Source organism: Geotrypetes seraphini, chromosome 8 (assembly GCF_902459505.1).
Source record: "Geotrypetes seraphini chromosome 8, aGeoSer1.1, whole genome shotgun sequence".
Taxonomy (NCBI): Eukaryota; Metazoa; Chordata; class Amphibia; order Gymnophiona; family Dermophiidae; genus Geotrypetes; species Geotrypetes seraphini.
In genome coordinates, this window is record NC_047091.1 from 35,910,489 (window position 1) to 35,932,141 (window position 21,653).

The window sequence follows — 21,653 nt, forward strand, 5'->3', positions numbered from 1 at the left end:
CCATGAAACAATCTTGTGTAGCCTCCAGAAATTCTGTCTCTCTAGCGCATCTGGAGCTTCCAAGTTTCCAGTCTATCCCGGGGTAGTTGAAGTCTCCCATAATAACTGTGTAACCACTTTTGCATTCTCGCTTCATCTCGGTTTCCATTTCTCTGTCGATATCTCCGGTTTGCCCGGGTGGACGATAGTATAGGCCCATCTTTATTTCATGTCCTTTCCTATCCGGTATTTTAATCCATAGCGATTCCAGCTTGTTGGTCATCTCCACTGTGTCCATTCTTGAAACTGTGACACGGATCTGGTACTTAATATCATGGATCTGGCATTTAATATCACCTCTTGACTAGTCATAGCCTTCACCCGACAGCCATCTATCACGATGGGCGCTGAATCTGGCCAATGTTATTCTATAAAAAGTGCTACCCCGAGCACTAAATTTTCGGTGCCATTTATGGAATCTGGCCCTAACTGCCTGTGCCCTGAACCAAGAATTTTGACAGCTAAAAGGGACATGCAGAAAAGCAGCTCCTCCAGATGGCTGCATATATACCTCAAATTCGATGCATTCATTTTCTACCCTGCTCAGTACAACTAGGTTTTAAAGTGGTTTACAATAATAAGAATGTGTAATAAAATAGCAAAAATCTGAAAAAAGTCAATATCAAACTGCCTCACCAGAGCAAATGTGGATTATGACTTTGATTTGCATCAAGAACATCCTCCTCCACAGTTTCCTCTCGTTTTCATTCTCTGGACTTTTTTTTACTGTGGAGTGACTGGGTCGACCCTTTCTCTTGTGGTCGATTTATATATTTCGTTACAATTGTTTGTCATTCTATGTTGTTGATTTATATCGTATTCTAGGTACCCACTTAGGTTTTAGGCAGGCTATGAAGCCTGGATTCTCTAAATGGAGCCAGTATTTTAGGCGCTGGTAGGTGTCCAAACTCAATTAAAAACACCATTTAAACAACGTTTTTCACTGATTTTCAAGATGCCTATCGATGCCTAAAAAGCTGGCGCTGGAAATGCACCTCCATAAGCACTTTATGGCACCTGACGACGCTTTTAGGTGAGGCTAATGCCGAAAGTGGCATTAGGTGTCATAAAGCGCCTACAAAGGCACGATTCATATCAAAGGTAGGTGCCAGAAATGTAGGCCTGGAAAATCCTGACCTACACCAGCCTTTGCCAGAGGCACGATTCTCTAATTGGCGCTGTTGCATGATTGACATGTGATCGGCGGCCGCTTTTAAGGTGATTGCCAACAGTGGTGCCAGTTAAAGAATCTAGACATTAAGTTTTTTAAATAAATAAATAAAATAATCTTTCCATTGTCCCAGAGAAAAGTAGGGCCCTTCTCGAGCAACAAAGAAGCCAACTTTTGAAAATTATTGGGGGTGCTAAACCCAATAGAAATTACCTCTCAAGGAGTTTGTTGAATGTTGGGGGTGCTCAAACACCACAGCACCCAATATTCCTATGACTTTTACCACCAAGATGGCTGTTTTAGGGGACAATTTTCAAGTGTGATAATGTACAGCCTGTCGGTACCTTGACCCAGGGGGTTTGCATCAGCTCTCAAAGGTGAGGTAGGAACTTACATTCCCTCTAAAATCTATCCTGGGAAAATATCTGCAGAGATCCACATTTGTTTTTTTTCTGTAGGTATGTTATCCATACAAAATAAAATATATAGATTTAAAAATAGAACCATTTCCCTTTCCCAATTAAAATACACCTCATGAGTCCACCTACTTTACACCTTGCTAAGAGAACACACACTGATGATCCTGTGTACAGTTTCCTATATTTTAATGGTGTTCTTTTTCTACTGAATAACTAGACCTGATTAGATTGTGCAGAGTATCAGATTTGATTAAACTTTTAGTTGGGTAAGGTCTGAGCAATTTCAGAGAATCAATTTATCCAGGTAGATCAGTATTTATCCAGATAACTCGCTTCTGAAAGAGAAACATTCAGATCTAACTTCCTAAAGAGTTGCCTGCGATATCTGCACTTTAAGCTAAATGCTGCTACTGCTCTGGGGAAAAAAAAAAGGAACCCCTCCCCCCCACAGAAGCGTTCCAGAGGAGGGCGATGAAAATGATAGGAGGCTTGCGCCAGAAGACATATGAGGAGAGACTGGAAGCCCTGAATATGTATACCCTAGAGCAGGGGTGTCCAACCTGTGGCCCAAGGGCCGCATGCGGCCCGTGAAGTATTTTGTGCAGCCCCAGTCGAGGGCGATGCAGTGTTTTCCTCTGCTCCCCCTGCTTGTTTACCATCTTGCTGACTCCCTCCTCTGTCTTGCTGCAGCGTTTGCGCAGCCCCAGAAACATTTTTTTCGGCAAATGAGGCCCAGGGAAGCCAAAAGGTTGGACATCCCTACCCTAGAGGAAAGGAGGGACAGGGGAGATATGATTCAGATGTTCAAATACTTGAAGGGTATTAACGTAGAAAAAAATCTTTTCCAGAGAAAGGAAAATGGTAAAACCAGAGGACATAATTTGAGGTTGAGGGGTAGGAGATTCAGGGGCAATGTTAGGAAATTCTATTTTACGGAGAGGGTAGTGGATGCCTTGAATGCGCTCCCGAGAGAGGTGGTGGAGAGTAAAACTGTGACTGAGTTCAAAGAAGCGTGGGGTGAACACAGAGGATTTAGAATCGGAAAATAATCTTAAATATTGACTTAAGACCAGTACTGGGCAGACTTGCACGGTCTATATATGGCTGTTTGGGGGAGGATGGGCTGGAGAGGGCTTCAATGGCTGGGAGGGTGTAGATGGGCTGGAGTAAGTTTTGATGGAGATTTCGGCAGTTGGAACCCAAGCACAGTACCAGTTAGAGCTTTGGATTCTTGCCAAGAAATAGCTAAGAAGAAAAAAATTTAAAAAATTTAAATTGAATCAGGTTGGGCAGACTGGATGGACCATTCGGGTCTTTATCTGCCATCACCTACGGAGAGGCACGTGGGAGAGGCACATGGGATCTCTTAGAGAAAGGAAGAGATAATGGTTACTGTGGATGGGCAGCATTTAATAATAATAATAATAATTTATTTCTTATATACCGTGAAGTTCGAAGCGGTTTACATTAAAGATTCATTTTGTCAGTACATGGGATACAAGATACAGTAAAGATATATTTTGTCAGTACATGGGATACAAGTGGGTTACAGTAAAGATATATTTTGTCAGTATATGGTATGCAAGTGGGTTACAATACAAGTGGTTTATTATCAAGGTGCATTTTGTCAGTGTAAGGGATACAGGTTACCATAAAGATACATTTAGTCAGTACATGGGTTACAATAAAGATATGTTTTGTCAGTACATGGGGTGCAGGTGGGTTACAATAAAGATACATTATGTCAGTACATGAGATTCAAGGTGGAAAGTATAATTAGTTTCAGGCCTTGGAATTAGGGGGCGAGGTGGAAGGGTCATGGCGAGGAAGAGTTGGGTATGGAAATTTAGAATTTGTTAAACAGTTGAGTTTTCAGGGATTTTCTAAAGTCTGCATATGTAGTGGCCTCAAGTATGGGCTTTCCAAGCCATGTGTTCAGCCTAGCTGCCTGGAATTCTATCTAGAAACTTTTTGTATTGGTAAGATTTCAAGGAGGGGTAATTAAATAGGTTTGTTCTGCGAGTGCTCTTGTTGGACTCGTTGGGGGAGAACTGGGAGATTAGGTAAACTGGAAGAATCCCAAAGACAGCTTTGTAGCAAAAACAAGCAAACTTGAAAAGGACTCTGGATTCTGCGGGTAACCAGTGGAGTTTCTGATAATAAGGGGAAATGTGTTCCCATTTTTTTAAACCGTGGATTAATCGGATCGCGGTGTTCTGAATTAATCTCAGCTTGTTGAGGTTCTTTTTATAAGCTCCTAGGTATATGATGTTACAGTAATCTAGGGTGCTTAAGATGGATGATTGTACTAGTAAACGGAAAGACTTTTCATCGAAGAATTTTTTAATAGTGCGAAGTTTCCAGAGGACCGAAATACATTTTTTAAACAGTAGGTTTGTGTGGTTTTCCAGGGTTAGGTGTTTGTCAAGTGTTACCCCCAGAATCTTTATGGTTTGGTCAATTTTGCATTCTCGGCTCTGTAAGTGAATTGAATTTTCTTTTATCTTTTCATTGGATGATGCCAGGAAGAATTTGGTTTTTTCTGTGTTGAGTTTCAGTTTGAAGGCCATCATCCAGCGCTCTATTTAATTTAGGATGTTGATTAAGGAGTTGGAGAATTGTGACGTTAGGGCGGTTAGCGGAATCACTACAGTAATGTCATCTGCATAGATGTAGAAGGTGAGCCCTAGACTTTGTAGCAGGTTTCCTAATGAGCTGTGGTAGATATTAAAGAGGGTTGGGGATAGGGGGGAACCCTGAGGTAATCCGCAGTTGTTATTCCAGCTATGGGAAAGTTTGTCATCTTTGAATACCTGGTAGGATCTGTTCCTGAGGAATCCCTGGAACCAATTGTGAGCGTAGCCTGTGATGCCTGTGGTTTCTAGGCAGTTCAAAAGAATGGTGTGATCTACTAGGTCAAAGGCGCTACTTAGGTCCAGTTGTAGGATCATGGCGCTGGTACCTTGGGCGAGGGCGTAAAGGTGGTTAAGTAGTGAAGCCATGATTGTTTCGGTGCTATGACCAGGTCTGAAGCCTGACTGGTTGTTGTGCAGTAAGTTGAATTTGTCTAAATATGAGTTTAGTTCAGCATTATTTTGACCGCGAGAGGGATGTTTGCGATAGGTCTGAAATTGGTTAGGTTGTTGGGTGGTTCTTTGTTGTTCTTTTTAATGGGTGTTATTACAATTTGACCTAAGTTTTTTGGAAATATTCCTGCGGTTAGTTGTAGGTTGATCCAGTTGAGTAGTTTGGCTTTGAAGATGATTGGGGCTGCTTTCATTACATCTGGGGGGCAAGTGTCCAATCTGCAGTATGATTTGACGTATTTGTTGTAGAATTTGTTAAACGTTTGCCAATCGGTCTCACTAAAATTGGACCAGTTCATGTCTGCTTTGGCGGCGACTAGGTCTTGTGGAATGGAGTAGTCCCAGTGGGAGTCTGGAGAATCCGTTATAGAGTGTCTTAAGTTATTTACTTTGGTGTTGAAGAAGTCCGCCAGGTTGTCGGCTGTCACTGTGGATTCTTCTGTCAGGTTTGTGTGAGATTGAATGTCATATAAGTCATGGACCAGTCTGAAAAGTTTGCTGCTGTTTATGGAGGTGTTACCAATTATGTTGGCATAGAAGGTTCTTTTCTTTTCTTTGGCTGAGATTTTATAGCTTTTCAGCTTTTGGTGCCAGACATTTCTAGTCTCTGGGGTTCCTAGTTTTGACCATTTTCTTTCTAGCTTTCTTAATTCTCTCTTTATCTCTAGGAGCTCTGGGTCAAACCAGCCTGTTAGGTATCTAGATCTCTTCCTTCTTTTTTTCAGTGGGGCTATTTCGTTTAGTATGCGGGTGCTGGTTTTGATCCAGGAGCACATAAATTGAGTGTTTTCTTCATCTTGGTTATGAGTGATGTCATAGTGTGACCAGAATTCAGTTGGGTTAATCTTGCCTCTACTGGTGTGAAGTGGAGTGGATCTGATCTTTTCTTTCGTTATGGTTGAGGTTGTCTTCAATTGCCAATCTAATTCGAAGTTGCATATTTTGTGGTCTGACCATAGAGAGTCAGACCAAGTTTCTGATCTCCATCTTATGTAGGGATTTGTCCTTTATGTTTCTATGACTTCACAAAGCAAGTGTTAAGAGCCTTAGCCTATAACCATAAAGCTCTATGACATCACAATGCAAGTGTTAAGAGTCTTAGCCAATAGGGAGAGGAGGAGATAATGGTTACTACAGATGGGCAGACTGGATGGGCCATTTGGTCTTTATCTGCCATCATGTTTCTATGACTCTCAAATGTCCCATTTCGAGAGAATGTTTCCTTACCTCCATCTCCCATACCCGGTTCTGTAGCTGCAGGCACTTTGCTTCCAGCTCCTCAGCTCTGTTGGATTCTGAAAGTTCATCTGGGAATGACAAAGGAAGCAGCTTAGTTCACAGCCACCAAAGAGGCCTACTGTCTGACTGAAGGTGGATAGAGAGGAAACGGGCAGAGGGAGTCTGTCAGATTGTGCTTTGAGCCTTCTTTCCTGATAGAAACATATTTATTTATTTCTAACATTTATAGACCACCTATGACTAAGCGGTTAACAATTGAAACATTCATAATAGTTCAAAGACAGTACAATTACAAAATACTTTCAATTACAGTGAAATCACATAATAGCTTAATCCACTAAAAATAACGTCAAAAGCTGGAGGAAATTATGTGTTGTCAATCTTCACTAAGTATAGTACAATGATCGCAGTTCAAGTTCCTTATTAAATATACTTACTAACAAAGTTTCAGAGAAAAGCCTCCAACATTTTTCTAAACTGAAAACGGGGTGGGGGTTTGTTTTGGCATTTGTTAAGAAGTAAAGAAGGGTTGATTATAAGTATTTTTCTGAGATGTTTTTAAATTGGAAGGGGATGGGAGAAAATAAGTCTTATCTTTCTTTTATTAAGTACATTGTGCTGTAATGATAATAATGTATGTAAATGCATCATTTGTTGTGCACAATTGAAGTTTCAAAAATGAATAAAGAATATTAAAGAAAACGGTCAGAACATAGAAACATGATAGCAGATAAAGACCAAATGGCCCATCTAGTCGGCCCATCCGCAGTAACCATTATCTCTTTCTCTCTCTAAGAGATCCCACGTGCCCAGGCTTTCTTGAATTCAGACACAGTCTCTGTCTCCACCACCTCTTCTGGGAGACTGTTACATGCATCCACCACCTTTTCTGTAAAAAGTATTTCCTTAGATTACTCCAAAGCTTATCACCTTTTAACTTCATCCTATTTTCTCTCATTCCAGAGCTTCCTTTCAAATGAAACAGACTTGACTCATGTGCATTTACATTATGTAGGTATTTAAACATCTCTATCATATCTTTCCCTCTCCCGCCTTTCTTCCGAGTACTCCTGTCATCTGCACGTTTTTTTGCATGGCCTGGGTTCAGAATGACATGACTAGGTACTAGATCATGTCTAAGTATTCCTTCATATGTATAAAAGAGGCGCGATGCAATGCAGAGCCAGCGATAGCCACCTACAAGTGCTATTTCAATATCATGTTTGGGAGCAGCGAGTGGGTTCAAGTAAAATGTTTAGAAATAATATGGGGGGGGGGGGTATTCTGGTAGCAGCAGCTCACAGTAAATTTTTTTTAAAAATCAGAAAATAGGGCCAGGACTGGCCAATTTTCCGTAGCACAGAAATTGTAGAGACCTTCAAAATTAATCTATTGAGACAATGATGATTGCAAGTTCAGGCAGGGATAGATCGGTCCTAAATTCTTTTGTGTCCTCAGCAGTGAAGAGAAGAACATTTCCTCCGCATCTAGAAGCTTTCCATACAGTGTTACCTTTTGTTCCCTGGAAAATCTTCATCTTCTGCTCAAGAACAGAAATCTTTTGGTCCTGTACAGTAAAGAGAAATAGACAGAGTGTAGCTATAGTGGATGGATGGTAAGTTGAGGGTAGGAGTTTTGTGATGAGATAAATCACCGTTTCCTTACCTTCTTCTGAATTTCCTGAGCCTGACTCCTCACTCTCTGTTCCAACAGAGTCATCTTTTGCATCATGGAGCTCATAAGTTCCAGATCAGTAGGAGCTGAGCCTGCAAACACAAAGAAACACAGCCTAAAACAGCAAGAGCCCCAAGGTACGGTTTAAGGCAGTGTCCCGCAAACTTTGTTGAGCTGCGGCACACTAAACATAGTGGCTACGGCTCAAGGCATCTAGAAGTGCGTGGACATCGCCGTGATGATGTCATGTGCATGCATGATGTGGGGAGGGGGGTGCTAGTAGGGAAGAGGGCCAGAGAGAAAGAGAGGTGTTGGTGCCAGCTGATTGCCTACAGGACGTGCCTCTCGCCGGCGCCTCTTCTGCTCCGGAGGCACACAGTTTGCGATACACTGGTTTATGGTTTAGTGAACTTGCTATACCACCTTCCCTGAGCACACAGCAAGGCGGTGTACAAAGACAGGCTTTACCTGTGGCCCACTACTGATGCAGATTCCATCACACCATCTAAACAAGTCATCACTGAGCCAGCATGTATTTTTGCATCATTACAAGGTGGACCACAGGTTGGACTGTTGATGTTTCAGAGGCCACTGCTGGTGTCATCAGAATCTTCCTCTGATTAGAGACTCAACAAAAGATCGAGGTCTTAGAAGGAGAGCCTTCAAGCTAAGCCTGGTAGAAACCAGAGATTCCTTAAGCCTGGTGTTGTGTCAGGCTATAAACACTGTGAAAGAGGTTGCGGGAACCAAACCTATAACGTTTCTGACCTGTGCTGGATGGTGGCAAGTCAAATGCGCACAAGACAACAGCGCAAAGACAATTGAGTGCAACCACAATTGTATGCAAGACGATTGAGCGCAACCACAATTGCGTGCAAGACAACTCAGCGCAAGACAATTGAGCGCAAGGCAACTTAGCTCAGAACAATTGCGCACAGCGAACTACAACACTTGACAATGAACCATGCTGGATGCCTCTCTGTACCTCTTCTATTCTAACAGAGGAGAAAGGGAAGCTCAGCTACATTTGTGAATTGAAGAAAGGCACCCTGTGGTTCAGGAACATCTTAGAACTGAAGAATAATATTGTCAGCCATCCTGGTAGGGTTTGAGCGTCCCTATCATTTTCAACAGGATCCAAATCAGAGGCATGACCTCAGAGTTCAGATTCCCCGAGACTCAGCACTGTTTTACTGCAGAATTAAACCTGTCAGAAAACGAATCCGCTTTTTTGTTCTCACAGAGCAAGGAGATCTGGGATAAATTTCAAAGTCGTAAACAGATAACCATTGTACTTATATTTGCATGAAGTTTCAGTGTTGTTGTTACCTGCCTCTGCCACAGTTGAACTTACTTGTTTGTTATATCATTACCTTGATTTATTAAGTCCACTGGAGTTTCAACCAAGTTATTTAGTGGAGGTTACTGAAAGTCTGAACTGCTTTCCGGAGTTATCTAGTCTTAGCCCTGGTCTCATTAATCAAGAAATTCATTTCTATTCTCGGGTCCCATTCCATGAGGCACAAACTAGGCATCCGCCCTAGGTGTTTACACTAAACCTGGGGTTACATGGGTTTGGGGGAAGGTGTCAGCTACTGACAGAGAAGTCACTCCTGTGGTCAATGGAAAATAATCCATTACTTTTCCGAGATTGTTTTTAACTCCTAACTCCCACTCACATGTAAAGCACCCATGCCTGTTTTATCATTCCCTCTCTGAGAAACTCCCTAACCCCCCTACTTGTCCTGTTTGTCTGCTTGATTAGATTGTAAGCTCTACCAAGTGTGGACCATTTCTTGAATGATTAATGTACGGCGCTGCATATGTTTAGTAGCACTACAGAAATGATAAGTAGCAGCAGCAGGATCTACCAAAGAATGTTGGAGGTGCTGCTGCAGTTGGCGGAATCTCAGAGCTGAGCAGAGTTGGCGGAATCTTCCTATGGTATACACTTCCTGTTTAAACAGGAAGTGTGCATCGTGAGGATTAGGAGAAGAGGAACATTGGGTTTACTAAGTGTGGTTACTTGTACCCCCCACTGCCAGAAAAATGAAAAGAAGCTGAAGGACTAGTAGAGACGTGGGTGTCCAAGGGAGCAGCTGAATCTAGTCAAGAGAAAGAAAAGTTGGGAGTTGAGAGAGAGAAAGTTTGAGAGAAGATAAGATAAGAAATGAAGAGGGGCAAAGGAAGGAAGAGAGAAAGTTGTGAGAAAATGGGAAGGTGAGGGTGAAATATGGAAAGGAACAGTTATGGGGTGACAGAAGAAAGGCAGCTTCTCTATTCCTAAAACAGAGATTCAGAAAAGGAACAGATTCAAGATAGTCGCATGACTCATCTATCTCATTTATGACTGACAAACATGAATTGACTACAGGTGGTTATTCAGAAATAAAGGTAAACAAACCAGTATAAAATAACACAAGATGATACCTGGATAATATAATACATTTCTTCAGTAGCTTTTGAGAATTAACGCTCCTTCTCAGGTCCACACAGGTTCAGTCAGAGCAAAAGACAACATTATCAGAAAATACAAGTGAAACTCCTGAGCTACTTGGATAACCATTTGCCACAGCCTTATTTTTGGATCCAAAGCCATAGTTTGTTTCTGCTAAAGTGGAAGAAAGATGGCTATTTGCATTACCTGTTGCGAGAGCGGTTTGCTTTGAGTTAGATGTGGATGCCGTCTCAGTCTGAAGCTTCATTCTAGGACAGGAGTTCAGGATACTGTTGAACATAGCATCCTCATCCTCTGAGCACAGAAAAGAACAATCAGACCTCGTCAGAAGTAACCTGGGGGTCACAGCCCAGCTCTTAGCGTGGTTCTTTGATGTGGCGCTGAGATTTAGGCATTGGGAAAAATTAATGCTCAGTGCTATTCTAAACCAAACTACAGGCTGAGCGCTTTTTATGAGATAGTGCTTAGCATAGGGTTACCAGACATCTGGGAAAACTCAGACATGTCCTCTTTTTAGAGGACCGCCTTGGTGCCCGGCGGAATTTCCAAAACACAGCAGTTTGTCCGGATTTTGGAAGTCCCTGACCTCAAGGCTGCATCAGGAGGGTGTCTGCGCGTGCGTGGCTGTCAAAGTGATGATGTCATATGCATGCATGTGACATCATCGCATCGACTTCCGTGCATGTGCAGACACCCTCCAGAGCTCAGGGAGGCTCATGTGGGGGAAGGGTGTGTGTGTGTGGAATGGGGCGGAGCTGGAGGCGTATCAGGGCAGGGCTGGGGGTAGAACGGGGTGGAACCAGGTATCCTTTTTTTATAGAGGAAATCTGGCAACCCTAGCTTAGCACATATTCCACCACCCAACTCTGGGCGCAAGGACTTACAGCAACTGAAAGCAGGTATAAATCCTGGTGTACAAGTTGGGGACACAGCCCTCAAATTCTACAACACTGTGCAAAATTCTTTGGAAAGTCCATGCCCCTCCCATAGCCAAGTCCTCTTTTGGGTTGCATGTGAGATTTGGGCACAGATCTTTATAGAATTGCAAGCAGCCAGATCGGCATTATGGGAGCCTAGAGAGATGCATGGGAATAGGGATTGTGGGAATCCTGCAGGGTTGGAACAGGTTGCCATGGCATTCTCACACAGGACTTCCATGGGGATGAAAGCAGTTGTCACGGAATTCCCGCAAGGTTAGAAGAAGTTACTGTGAGATTCCCAAGGGAATTTAGTCAAAATCTCTGACAACGCTAGAATGAGGCTTGAAATGCATTGAGCAATGCAATTGGAGCATCAGAGTAAGGCTCAGAACATACTGAGAGAGGCAACTGGAGTGCCAGAATGAGGCTTTGAAACCCAGAGTGGCAGCCAAAACACCAGACTGAGGGTTGGAACACTCATTTGTTGAATATTTATCTATTTGATTTTATATCCCGTCCTCCCAGAGTTCAGAATGAATAATGAATACCACTCAAAATGGAGAGAACTGTGAATGACTAAATATTAGCATGAGTTCCTGTGGGTAAAGGCGGGGATGGAAGAGATTAATTAAGGGGGTGAGTGGGTATGGAATGTATCTTAGCTAGTCCAGATGAGGACAGATGGGGGATGGGTGAAATTTCTGTCCCCGTATACAGTGGCGTAGTGAGGGTGAGAGATGCCCAAGGCGGTGATGCCCTTTTCCCACACCCCAACCCTACACACTCATTCTCTGTTTTCCATCCCCCCCCCCCACACACACACACACTGTAGCATGCATGCTGCTTCCCTTCCCTCATATCTCTGTAACGTTCCTGGCGTAAGCAGCAACCCCCCACCTGCTTTCACGCCCGCTTTGGCTCTCCCTCTAATGTCACTTCCAGGAAGTGACATCATAAGAAGAGCCAACAGCAGGCTGCTCGCCACTAGGAACGTTACAAAGGTACAGGGAAGGGAAGTGGCGCATGCACGTGTGCGGAGGAGGATGGGTGCCGTGCCCCTATCAAGGTGGCACCTGGGGCAGACCCCACTCCTCCCCTCTTACTACACCACTGCCTGTGTAGTAGAGTCAAATACCCCACCACTTGCAACCATAAGTTTAAAATTAGGACTAGCCAAAAAGTCTCCTCTTGGTGGGTGCTATCCAAACATTACAGCCAGATCTTTTTTTCAGCTCTGTGTTGGCAGTGGGTGTGAAAGGAAACAGGATGCCTCGACACAGTAGGTCACAGAAGCCAACTATTCAAAATTATTAGGGGTGCTACACCAAATGGAAATTACCTCTCCTTCTCCTTGTTCAATATTGGGGGTGCTCAAGCACCCACAGAGCTGACTCCTATACCTTAAGTAGTTGTTTAGGCCAAAATCTGAGCCAGAGTTCATTTCATGATATAACAGAAGTAGAGAAGAATTGGTTCAGGGCATAGAGCAGCTGCGAGATGAGTAAGAACATTTACTTACCCAAAGAAATAGTCTGTTTAAAGGGAACAGCTCTCCTGAAAAAGGGGAAATACAAAAATAACAATGAGTAAATAAACCAAGAAAAAATCATGAGGTAAAATACTGTAATAACTTATGACTACTGGGTTTGAATATAATCAGTGATAAAAACAATGGTGAGTAACATCACTGTAGCTTGACTGCTTCATCAAATGAACATTAATCTACTTAGCATACCGTAAATTCACTGACACAGAGGTAATCAATGAAATGGTTTTCTAGCTACAAGGAGCATATTAAACATCAAGCTTTTCCTTTACTGGACCGCAAACTACACTGTATGTCAAGAAAACCTAAAGATGCCTAAATCCCAATACATGCCAAAACCAGCTCATACTTAAACTGGAGTATTTTCTAAGGATGTACAGAACATCTGAGGCAGGTGTTATTTCTTGGTTAATCAAATACAATTTTGTTTTTCATCTTTAAAATCAGTCAGATCTTATAGAAAACTTTTATCTATTTAATACCAAGCTAATTACTGGCAATTTAGGAAATATTTGAGAATGTTTTTATTATTGCAAAAAGACTTCAAAAAAATATAATTTTATTTAAACATTTGATAATATGTTTACAAGAGTAATGTCCCAAGAGATTATAGAATTATGAGATCCACATTGAACTAAGATAGGGAACTGTGAGATAGAAGTCTTTAATGTAATGTAAAGTATCACTATACAAAAAAATATAAGCAACATAATTGTTTGTGCTTAGGAAAGGCAATAATAAAATTCCTTTTCCTATTGACCTTTGGAGGTATTTCTAGGGTGGGTTTAGGTCAGAGGACAGAAGTACATTTGTAGCATTTCATAATCAAAACTACACCCATCCTTTTGCTTTACAAAGATCCCACTAAAATTCAGGCACAAATGTGTGTAGATAAGTCATACAAAACTACCCACTCAATTGTGCTTTGATTTATCGCAACAACCCCCATAAGTATAAACAATGTTCTGTTTTCCCTACTGTAAGTAGTTTATTTACCCCAGAGAACTAGCAGTGCCAGAGTATGTGGGTCATGTGATATGTTTATCAAGAGACTGAGCTGAATTATGTTTATAATGGAAAACAATAATGCAATTATGGTACCTACATCATCAATGATCTTATAGTAAGGACCTCTAAGGTGAGATTTCTCTTTTATCTGGGTTTCTTTATTACTTATTTAGTATTAATTTGAAGAGATGTTTGATAAGTGAAGGCTCTGACAACATTAAATGTATTGTACACTGCTTGGATTGTTATTCAGATAAAGCAGCATACAGATTATAACAAATATCTCCCCCAGCTCATTTCAAATATGACGTTCAACAGATAAACTCTTTCCATAAGAGACTTATTTACAATTGCTAAATGGCACTCTGATGAGGATTACATAACTATAATACAGGAGCACCAGCTATATGGTAAATAGGCCAATATACAAGAAACTGAGGACTTGGGTATCAGAAGCGCAGAGCTGGATAATTTTCAATCTAAACCTAAAGTAAGTTTGCAAGCTTAGCTCAGGTCAGATATCAGGCTGATCCAGCCCTGCTTTTGCCCTATTATTCCATAGCCTTCATCTGTTTCAGTCTAGTTTTCCCTATTTCATCCTTGGTGCAGTATCATAGACCCGAGTTATCCTAGTGTTCTTGGAGAAAGCAATGGGGAAATGGGAAGAACAAATCCAGACAAATAAAGGGGTAAATTAGACCAGCATCCGAGTCTTTAGTTGCTCTGGGGCAGGCTGGCAACCCTAACTTGAAGATAGGGAGGGCTACATCTCGAATGCCATTGGGAAAGAAGAGATGTTTCCAAAGAGCAGAATTGCAAAAGCAAAAACGACAACCGCTGCTTCTTTAGCATAGGGAAAGCAGAAGGGTGCATGACAGCGAAAGTGAAGACTACTATTACCGCTGTTTATCAATTCTATAGAACAGAAAGGTGTACACAGCGCTGTTAAATGTAATAGACCAGTGGTTCTCAACCCTGTCCTAGGGGACCCCCCAGCCAGTCAGGTTTTCAAGATATCCCTAATGAATATGCATGAGAGAGATTTTCATATGCATGTAATAGATGGTCCCTGCTCTGAAGAGCTTACAATCTAATTTAGAGAGAGAGGACAGGTTGGGAAGTTTCTTGCAGAGACTGATAGGATGGACATAGATAATTTTCCGTGAGGGGGAGGTAGGAGTTGAAAGCAGCTTCGGAAAAGTGGGTTTTTAGCTTAGATTTGAATACTTCTAGAGATGCATAATGACCCAGGCAATCTGTTCCAGGCAGGGGTCTCAAGGTCCCTCCTTGTGGGCTGCAATCCAGTGGGGTTTTCAGGATTTCCCCAATGAATATGCATGAGATCTATGTGCATGCACTGCTTTCAATGCATATTCATTTGGGAAATCCTGAAAACACGACTGGATTGCGGCCCTCCAGAAGGGACTTTGAGATCACAGACAGAAGGGACGTAGACTGGAGTTGAAGAGCCAAAGGTTTGCCGCAAAAGAAGAAGAGTTGGGAGGTGGCAACCCTGGACCAAAGGGAAGAAAAACCAACTGGACATGTTGCCTAAATAGGAAACTATACGTGGTGCACCATCCAAGAGCGTGGGGGGGGGTCACTGCTCACTTGAGAGAGAGCTCTTACCCGGGAGTCGGAACCTCAGGGAGGGGCGACCTACGGTTCCTTCCCAGCGAAGAGAGAGGGGAGCTCATGGCGCCCAATTTTGCAGGCAATACGAAGGGGCTAAGATGCTGAGGGCGCCGCCATATTGTTTAGCGCTGGTTGCCGTGACAACGGGGCAGCGCGCCTTCCCATTGGTGCCGTCGCCTGGCGACCGCTCCCGCCTCCTTGTCGACTGGGAGAATTTCCGGGAAGGAGCGGAAGTTGTGGCTGAGACGCTCAGTCCTGCAGTGGGGTTGAATGAGGATTTGAAACAGATCTTGTTCTGTTGGAAGGGGGGCATTAAACTCATCTTAAATCATATGTGGGGGGCATGAAACTCAAAACACACGTGGGTAGCTGAACCAACTTTTTGCTAAGGGAACAGGGGCTGAAGTTGGTTGGATGGTCATTTTCTCAGTTCCTCTATGAGGTTTTCCCCAGAAAGAATCATCTGAACCTTAGAAAATGGAATGATAAGTCTGAAAATGTGGCATGCATTTCTGAGCGATTAGGGGATGCACATTCTCCTCCATACCTTCCCTCAGGCCCCTAAACAAAGCTGACCATTGGAACGTCAGAGCTCTGACTGAGGGCCAACAGCAGTAGGACCCCCCACTCCTCTAGCTTCCATTTAATTTAATTACTTTTGATAAGTGGTTAGGGACCCATAGCTCTTATTGCCCCAGGGCCCAGAACACTGTGGGTCCACCCATGCTAGTTCTACCACTGTCTATGACAAAAGTAATAGGTGAGTTTAACATACCTGTCCATTAAGTAGCAAGCATAAGTACCGCAACCTCGGGGTCTTCTTTAACTCCTCACGCTCTGCACAAATCCAGCAGACCACCAAAACCTGTTGCTTCTTTCTCTATAATATCTCCATAATCTGACCCTTCCTCTCGGAGCACACCACCAAAACCCTTATCCACATATCCTTATCACCTTTCACTTTGACTACTGCAACTTGCTTCTCATAGGTCTTCCTCGTAATTGCCTCTCCCCTTCAATCTTTCTAAAATTCCACTGCACAATTTATATTCCACCAGAGTCACTGTACATGTCCCTTTCAAATCACCCCATTGACTCCCTATCCATTGCTGCATACAATTCAAACTCCTCTTCCTGACTTACAAATGCATTCATTCTGCAGCTCCTCAATATCTCCTCTCTCCCCGGGAAGTCCATTCATCGGATGAGTCTCTCTTAGAATATAAGAACTGCCATCTCCAGATCAGACCTTAGGTCCATCAAGTCCGGCGATCCGCTCACGCGGAGACCCAGCCAGGTGTAACCTGGCGAAAACTTAGTCACCCGTATCCTTCTATGCATCTTTCGAGGAGATGTGCATCTAACTTGCCCTTAAACCCGAGAATGGTGGGTTCCTCAGCAACCTCCACCGGGAGAGCGTTCCAGGTGTCCACCACTCCACCTTCTCCACTAATGCCAATTTCAGACTCCATTCCTTCTCTCTTGCTATGCCTGGAAAAAACTCCCTCAATCACTACATCAAGCTCCATCCCTGGCTATATTCAAATCTAGGCTCAGGATCCATTTCTTCAAGGTTGCTTTCCACTACTAACTCCTACTCGCTGTTAGGCATTCATGCCTTATGAACTCCCCAACCCCTTACTTATCCTAACCTCCACTTGCTGTAAGGCATTCCTACCTGATGAACTCCCCAACTCCCTACTAGTCATGTTTGTCTTTTAAGCAGATTGTAAGCTCGACCGTGTCTTGAATGTTCTAATGTATAGCACTGCGTACATCTAGCAGGCACCGTAGAAATGATAAGTAGTGGTAGTAATAATGCCAGGTAGATTTAACCTCTGAGGGGTCCCAGGTAAACATTTGTGGATGGGCCCTCTTTTATTATAACCAAACTGCACCTCCCCCCCAAAAAGAAAGAAAAATGATGCACCCAATAAACACTGAATCACCTTCTAAGGCACACTCATCTTTACATTTTTACATGTTTTACTAGAATATACTAGAAACATTCACTCCATTAAGTCAGTACACACTAATGCCAGAAAAAGTATTTTAAGACTAAAGAAAAGCCTTAGACACAGAGAGGTGTTCCCACTCTGTTCCACAAAAGCATCACGGTCAAAAACTGGTAGCAAGCATGAGTTTTACTCTGCGAATCGACAGTCTAGAGCAGGGGTGCCCAACGCGTCGATCGCGATCGACAGGTCGTTCGCTCAGGTGACCCCAGTCGATCGCACAGCAGGTTCCCTTCTTCCCTTCTCTTTTTTTCCCCTCCTGACTGGCCCGCCTCTTAAAGAACGCTGGCCAATCAGAGTGCTGGAAGGGCGGGGTGAAGGTCGGTGGGGGACGGAGCTCAGCGCATCACAAGAAATAGAAGCGCCTGTAATGATTGAGGTAAGAGCGAGGCCTAATGCTGCCCGATATACAATTTAAAAAACCCCAAAATCGGCCTCCCAATCAGTGGCGTACCGAGGTGGGGTGGTCCGCCCCCGCCCCGGGTGCACGGCTTGGAGGGATGCACAGCCGTCCGGGTCCTCCTGCCCTTCCTTTCCACCAGTCTGCGCACGGGGCTCGCACCCGCCGCCTAAATGGTGCTGTTGGTTATCGTGAGACTCGTGGGAGTTGACGGCACCATTCGAGCGTCGGCACGGGACCAGGCAGGCGCAAGCCCCGAGCGCGGACCGGGGGAAAAGAAAGGCAGGATGACCCGGACCTGGCCGGCTGTGCACCCCTCCAAGCCGTGCACCCGGGCGGATCGTCCCTCTTCTAAATCCATTGTACTTGTCTTTTATTCAGTTCCACTAATGAGCATTGTGACAGGCAGTTCTTATGGGGCAGTTCTTGGAAGTATTTCTTTGTTTTTCTGTCCCTAAGTATTCTATTAATTTAACTTCCTTATTCCTGTGGGGATCTCCAAAGGGGACGAATGGGAGACGGCCGGTGGCAGGTGGTACTTTAGCAATTCTTACAGGTTGCCATAGGCCTCAGGAGCTGTCTTCCCTCTGCCGTGGTCCTGCCCCTCCTCTAAGTCAGAGACAGGCTTGGGTCAGAGGGAAGACAGCTCCTGAGGCCTATGGCAACCTGCAAGGATCGCTAAAATACCAGCGATCCTCTCTGCAGACTGCTCCCTGCTGGAATTAGGTAAATGGATGTGGGGAGTGCAGTCCTTCAAGGGGTAGGGGAGTGCAGTCCTTCAAGGGGTAGTGCAGGCTTTCAGGGGGGGAGTCAACCTTTGAGGGGGAATGTGCAGACCTTCAGGGGGGGTTAGGCCTTCGGGGGAGGGGGGCTGTATAATAAAAAAAATATTTGAACATAAATACAAAGTACACTCGGTGTGTATATATATATATATATATATATATATATATATATATATATATATATATATATATATAAAAATATATATATGTTTAGCATTTTTATTGTTGGTAGATCATTTTGACTTGGTCATTTTAAAAGTAGCTCGCAAGCCCAAAAAGTGTGGGCACCCCTGGTCTAGAGCGTTGGTGTCACGGCCCTGAAGTCGTGGCTTAAAAGCCAGAAAACAATTGTCGGCCTGTTTTTTCTAGTTAGTTTTGACTATTTTCAGGCTCTCACCTGCTAGTAATAAGTTATATGCAAACGTTTTTTGCCAGTGATGCTTGGGTGGAAGAGAGTGGGGAACACCTCTCCGTGTCTGAGGCTTTTCTTTTACCTTAAAATACTTTTTCTGGCATTGGTGTTTACTGACCTAATGGAGTGATTGTTTTCAAGTATATTGTATATTTTCCCTCTATTCCTCTTTTTTGTTACTTTATTTCATACCAACATCTCGAGAAATACCCAATCTAAACACAGAAATAGAATATGATGGCAGAAAGAGGCCTCATTGCCCATCCAGTCTGCCCTCAGTATCATCTGCTATCTCCTTCCCTTAAGAGATCCCACATGCCTTTCCCATGCTTTCTTGAGTTTAGACATACTATATACCATGAAGTACTATTTAATTTTATTTATTCTCATATGGAGGTAAAGACTTCAGCTATACAGGATGGGACTAAAATCTCATAATCCAACAGATTCAGTTCTGTAAACGTACCGAGCAGTCACATGAATTCCCCAACACTGGGTACAGGTCAACTGAAATTAAAAAAACTAGCAGAATCCTTCATTATTTGGCACTATTGTTCAGAAGCAACGTGTTTCTATGGCTCTTATAGAAGATCTGCATCTCTAAATGCCTGTTACTTGGCACGGTTGCTCTCATTTAACATCAAGTTACGTAAACAGCCGTTTTCACCATCTGCCAATTAAAGGGCTAAAGTTACACATGCAAAACACAGATGGGCACTAACCTAAAACAAAACATGGAAGTACGAATTAGGAAGAGAAACAAGCAAACACTAAAATGGAAATACTCAAACCAGACTCTGCTTGCTGGAGAGCTAGAAATAAAAAAACATTTCCTCTTATACTTTGCAAAATGCACACATTCAGATTCTCAAAGCTAACCAAAAGTAAAATGCTTTCTATTTATGTTGACTGAATATTTTGGACCCTATCAAAACACTCCATTACCCTGCACTGCAAAGATTTCAGTTTTTCTCCGAGCCATTACAGCTACCAATGCTGTACACTGTTGATGGAGTATAGCAATCATATGTTACAATATGTGATGTATTACTGTCAAAACGCATGCTTGAGCATCCAAGAAAGCAAAACACTCTTCATCTTTCTGTCCAGCACTTACTAACTCCAGTACCAGGGAAGGCTTTAGAGGATGGCAAACCCAGCAATTGCCTGAGGCCTCACATCTTAACTGGAGACTTTGCAAAAGGGTAACTGTATTTGCTTCTTAATTTACCTAATTCCCTCAGACAACATTAAGATTCACGATGATCGTTGCAGGTTTATAAATAGGGTAAATTTAAATTTAAGAATTACCGTAACTTATATTGGTCTTCAAAATGCTCCTAAAAGACTCTCCTGCACTGGCCCTGGCTGGTACATCTAGCCTACCAATTTACCTTCTAATAGAGCATAATTTTTTCTATAAATGTTTTCAAACCTTTGTTTATGGTTCCTTTCTTCTGATTCCACATCAGCCAATTTAATCTGTTTTCTGTTCTTTATGCATTCATTTATACTTCATGGACTCAGTATTTGGTCAGCTTCTCCTACATAAGAACATAAGAATTGCCGCTGCTGGGTCAGGCCAGTGGTCCATCGTGTCCAGCAGTCTGCTCACACAGTGGCCCTTAGGTCAAAGACCAGCGCCCTAACTGAGACTATCCCTACCTGTGTACGTTCCGGTTCAGCAGGAACTTGTCCAACTTTGTCTTGAATCCCTGGAGGGTGTTTTCTCCTATAACAGCCTCTGGAAGAGCGTTCCAGTTTTCTACCACTCTCTGGGTGAAGAAGAACTTCCTTACGTTTGTACGGAATCTATCCCCTTTCAACTTTAGAGAGTGCCCTCTCGTTCTCTCTACCTTGGAGAGAGTGAACAAGCTGTCCTTATCTACTAAGTCTATTCCTTTCAGTACCTTGAATGTTTCGATCATGTCCCCTCTCAATCTCCTCTGCTTGAGGGAGAAGAGGCCCAGTTTCTCTAATCTTTCACTGTACAGCAACTCCTCCAGCCCCTTAACCATCTTAGTCACTCTTCTCTGGACCCTTTCGAGTGTCCTTCATGTATGGTGACCAGTGCTGGACGCCGTACTCCAGGTGAGGGCGCACCATGGCCTGGTACAGCAGCATGATAACCTTCTCTGATCTGCTGGTTAAACTTCCCTGCTACCAAATATTTATCTTCTGCACTTTACTGGCTATGCTCCTGAATATTGGCTGTAACCACCTAGGGGGAGTGGGGGAGGAGCTGGAACTAATCAGACGTGGGCCATAGTCAGTACCAGTGCCTGCATTGCTAAATGGCCAGATAGGACAGCACAAGTTCTAGCACCGGATATATTTTATGGGTCACTAATCTGGTTCTCTTCCCAGCCAGTTGCACCCCCACTACACACCCTGATGCTCTTTCCACCCACCCCAGTCCCCTGAAACCCCCCCAAGATTTATCCGGGGCCATCTCTGGTGATGGAGTAGGAGCATTCTGGCTCTGGCAAAATATTCAAAGCCCCAAATACTAAAGAACCTGCCTTTATCCACAAACTTCTCATCCCTCACGATCATCCGCCTAGAACCCTAAGATTCACCACCCAACATCGCCACGTGCCCTCATTAAAGATCATCAGCACTCAGCCTCTATTATGTTCTGAGGGTTTCTAGGGAGGAGGGAGCGAAGGGGGAAATTGATAAATTAGTTTCTCCCGATACTGTACTTTAGACCTATTCCAGTTTCTTGAATCATCTAAAGACACAATTACAAAATGTGCTACGAGGGGTCACGTGATGCGCGCGAAGTGAACGGATGTGCGCTGCTGGGCTCCGCGATCCGATCCCCTATTTAACTGCAATATACC

General features: G+C 43.4%; 1 protein-coding gene across 3 annotated transcripts in view; it reads right to left on the minus strand.

Annotated features, from left to right (window-relative positions):
• UBXN11 (UBX domain protein 11) overlaps positions 1 to 16,090 on the minus strand; it is a 61,901-nt gene extending 45,811 nt beyond the window's left edge. For 2 of the 3 annotated variants that reach the window (XM_033957479.1, XM_033957481.1), the window contains exons 1-6: positions 15,190 to 15,310; positions 12,526 to 12,560; positions 10,273 to 10,380; positions 7,620 to 7,720; positions 7,467 to 7,521; positions 5,943 to 6,022 (exon numbers count right to left, since the gene is read on the minus strand). In XM_033957479.1, the coding sequence (XP_033813370.1) occupies positions 5,943 to 6,022; positions 7,467 to 7,521; positions 7,620 to 7,720; positions 10,273 to 10,380; positions 12,526 to 12,560; positions 15,190 to 15,257 (447 nt within the window). In that variant the 5' untranslated portion in view covers positions 15,258 to 15,310. Of the gene's footprint in view, positions 1 to 5,942; positions 6,023 to 7,466; positions 7,522 to 7,619; positions 7,721 to 10,272; positions 10,381 to 12,525; positions 12,561 to 15,189; positions 15,311 to 15,970 lie in introns of those variants that run through there. The other variant, XM_033957480.1, reaches the window with a different exon arrangement.
• Between the last annotated feature and the right edge of the window lie 5,563 nt (positions 16,091 to 21,653).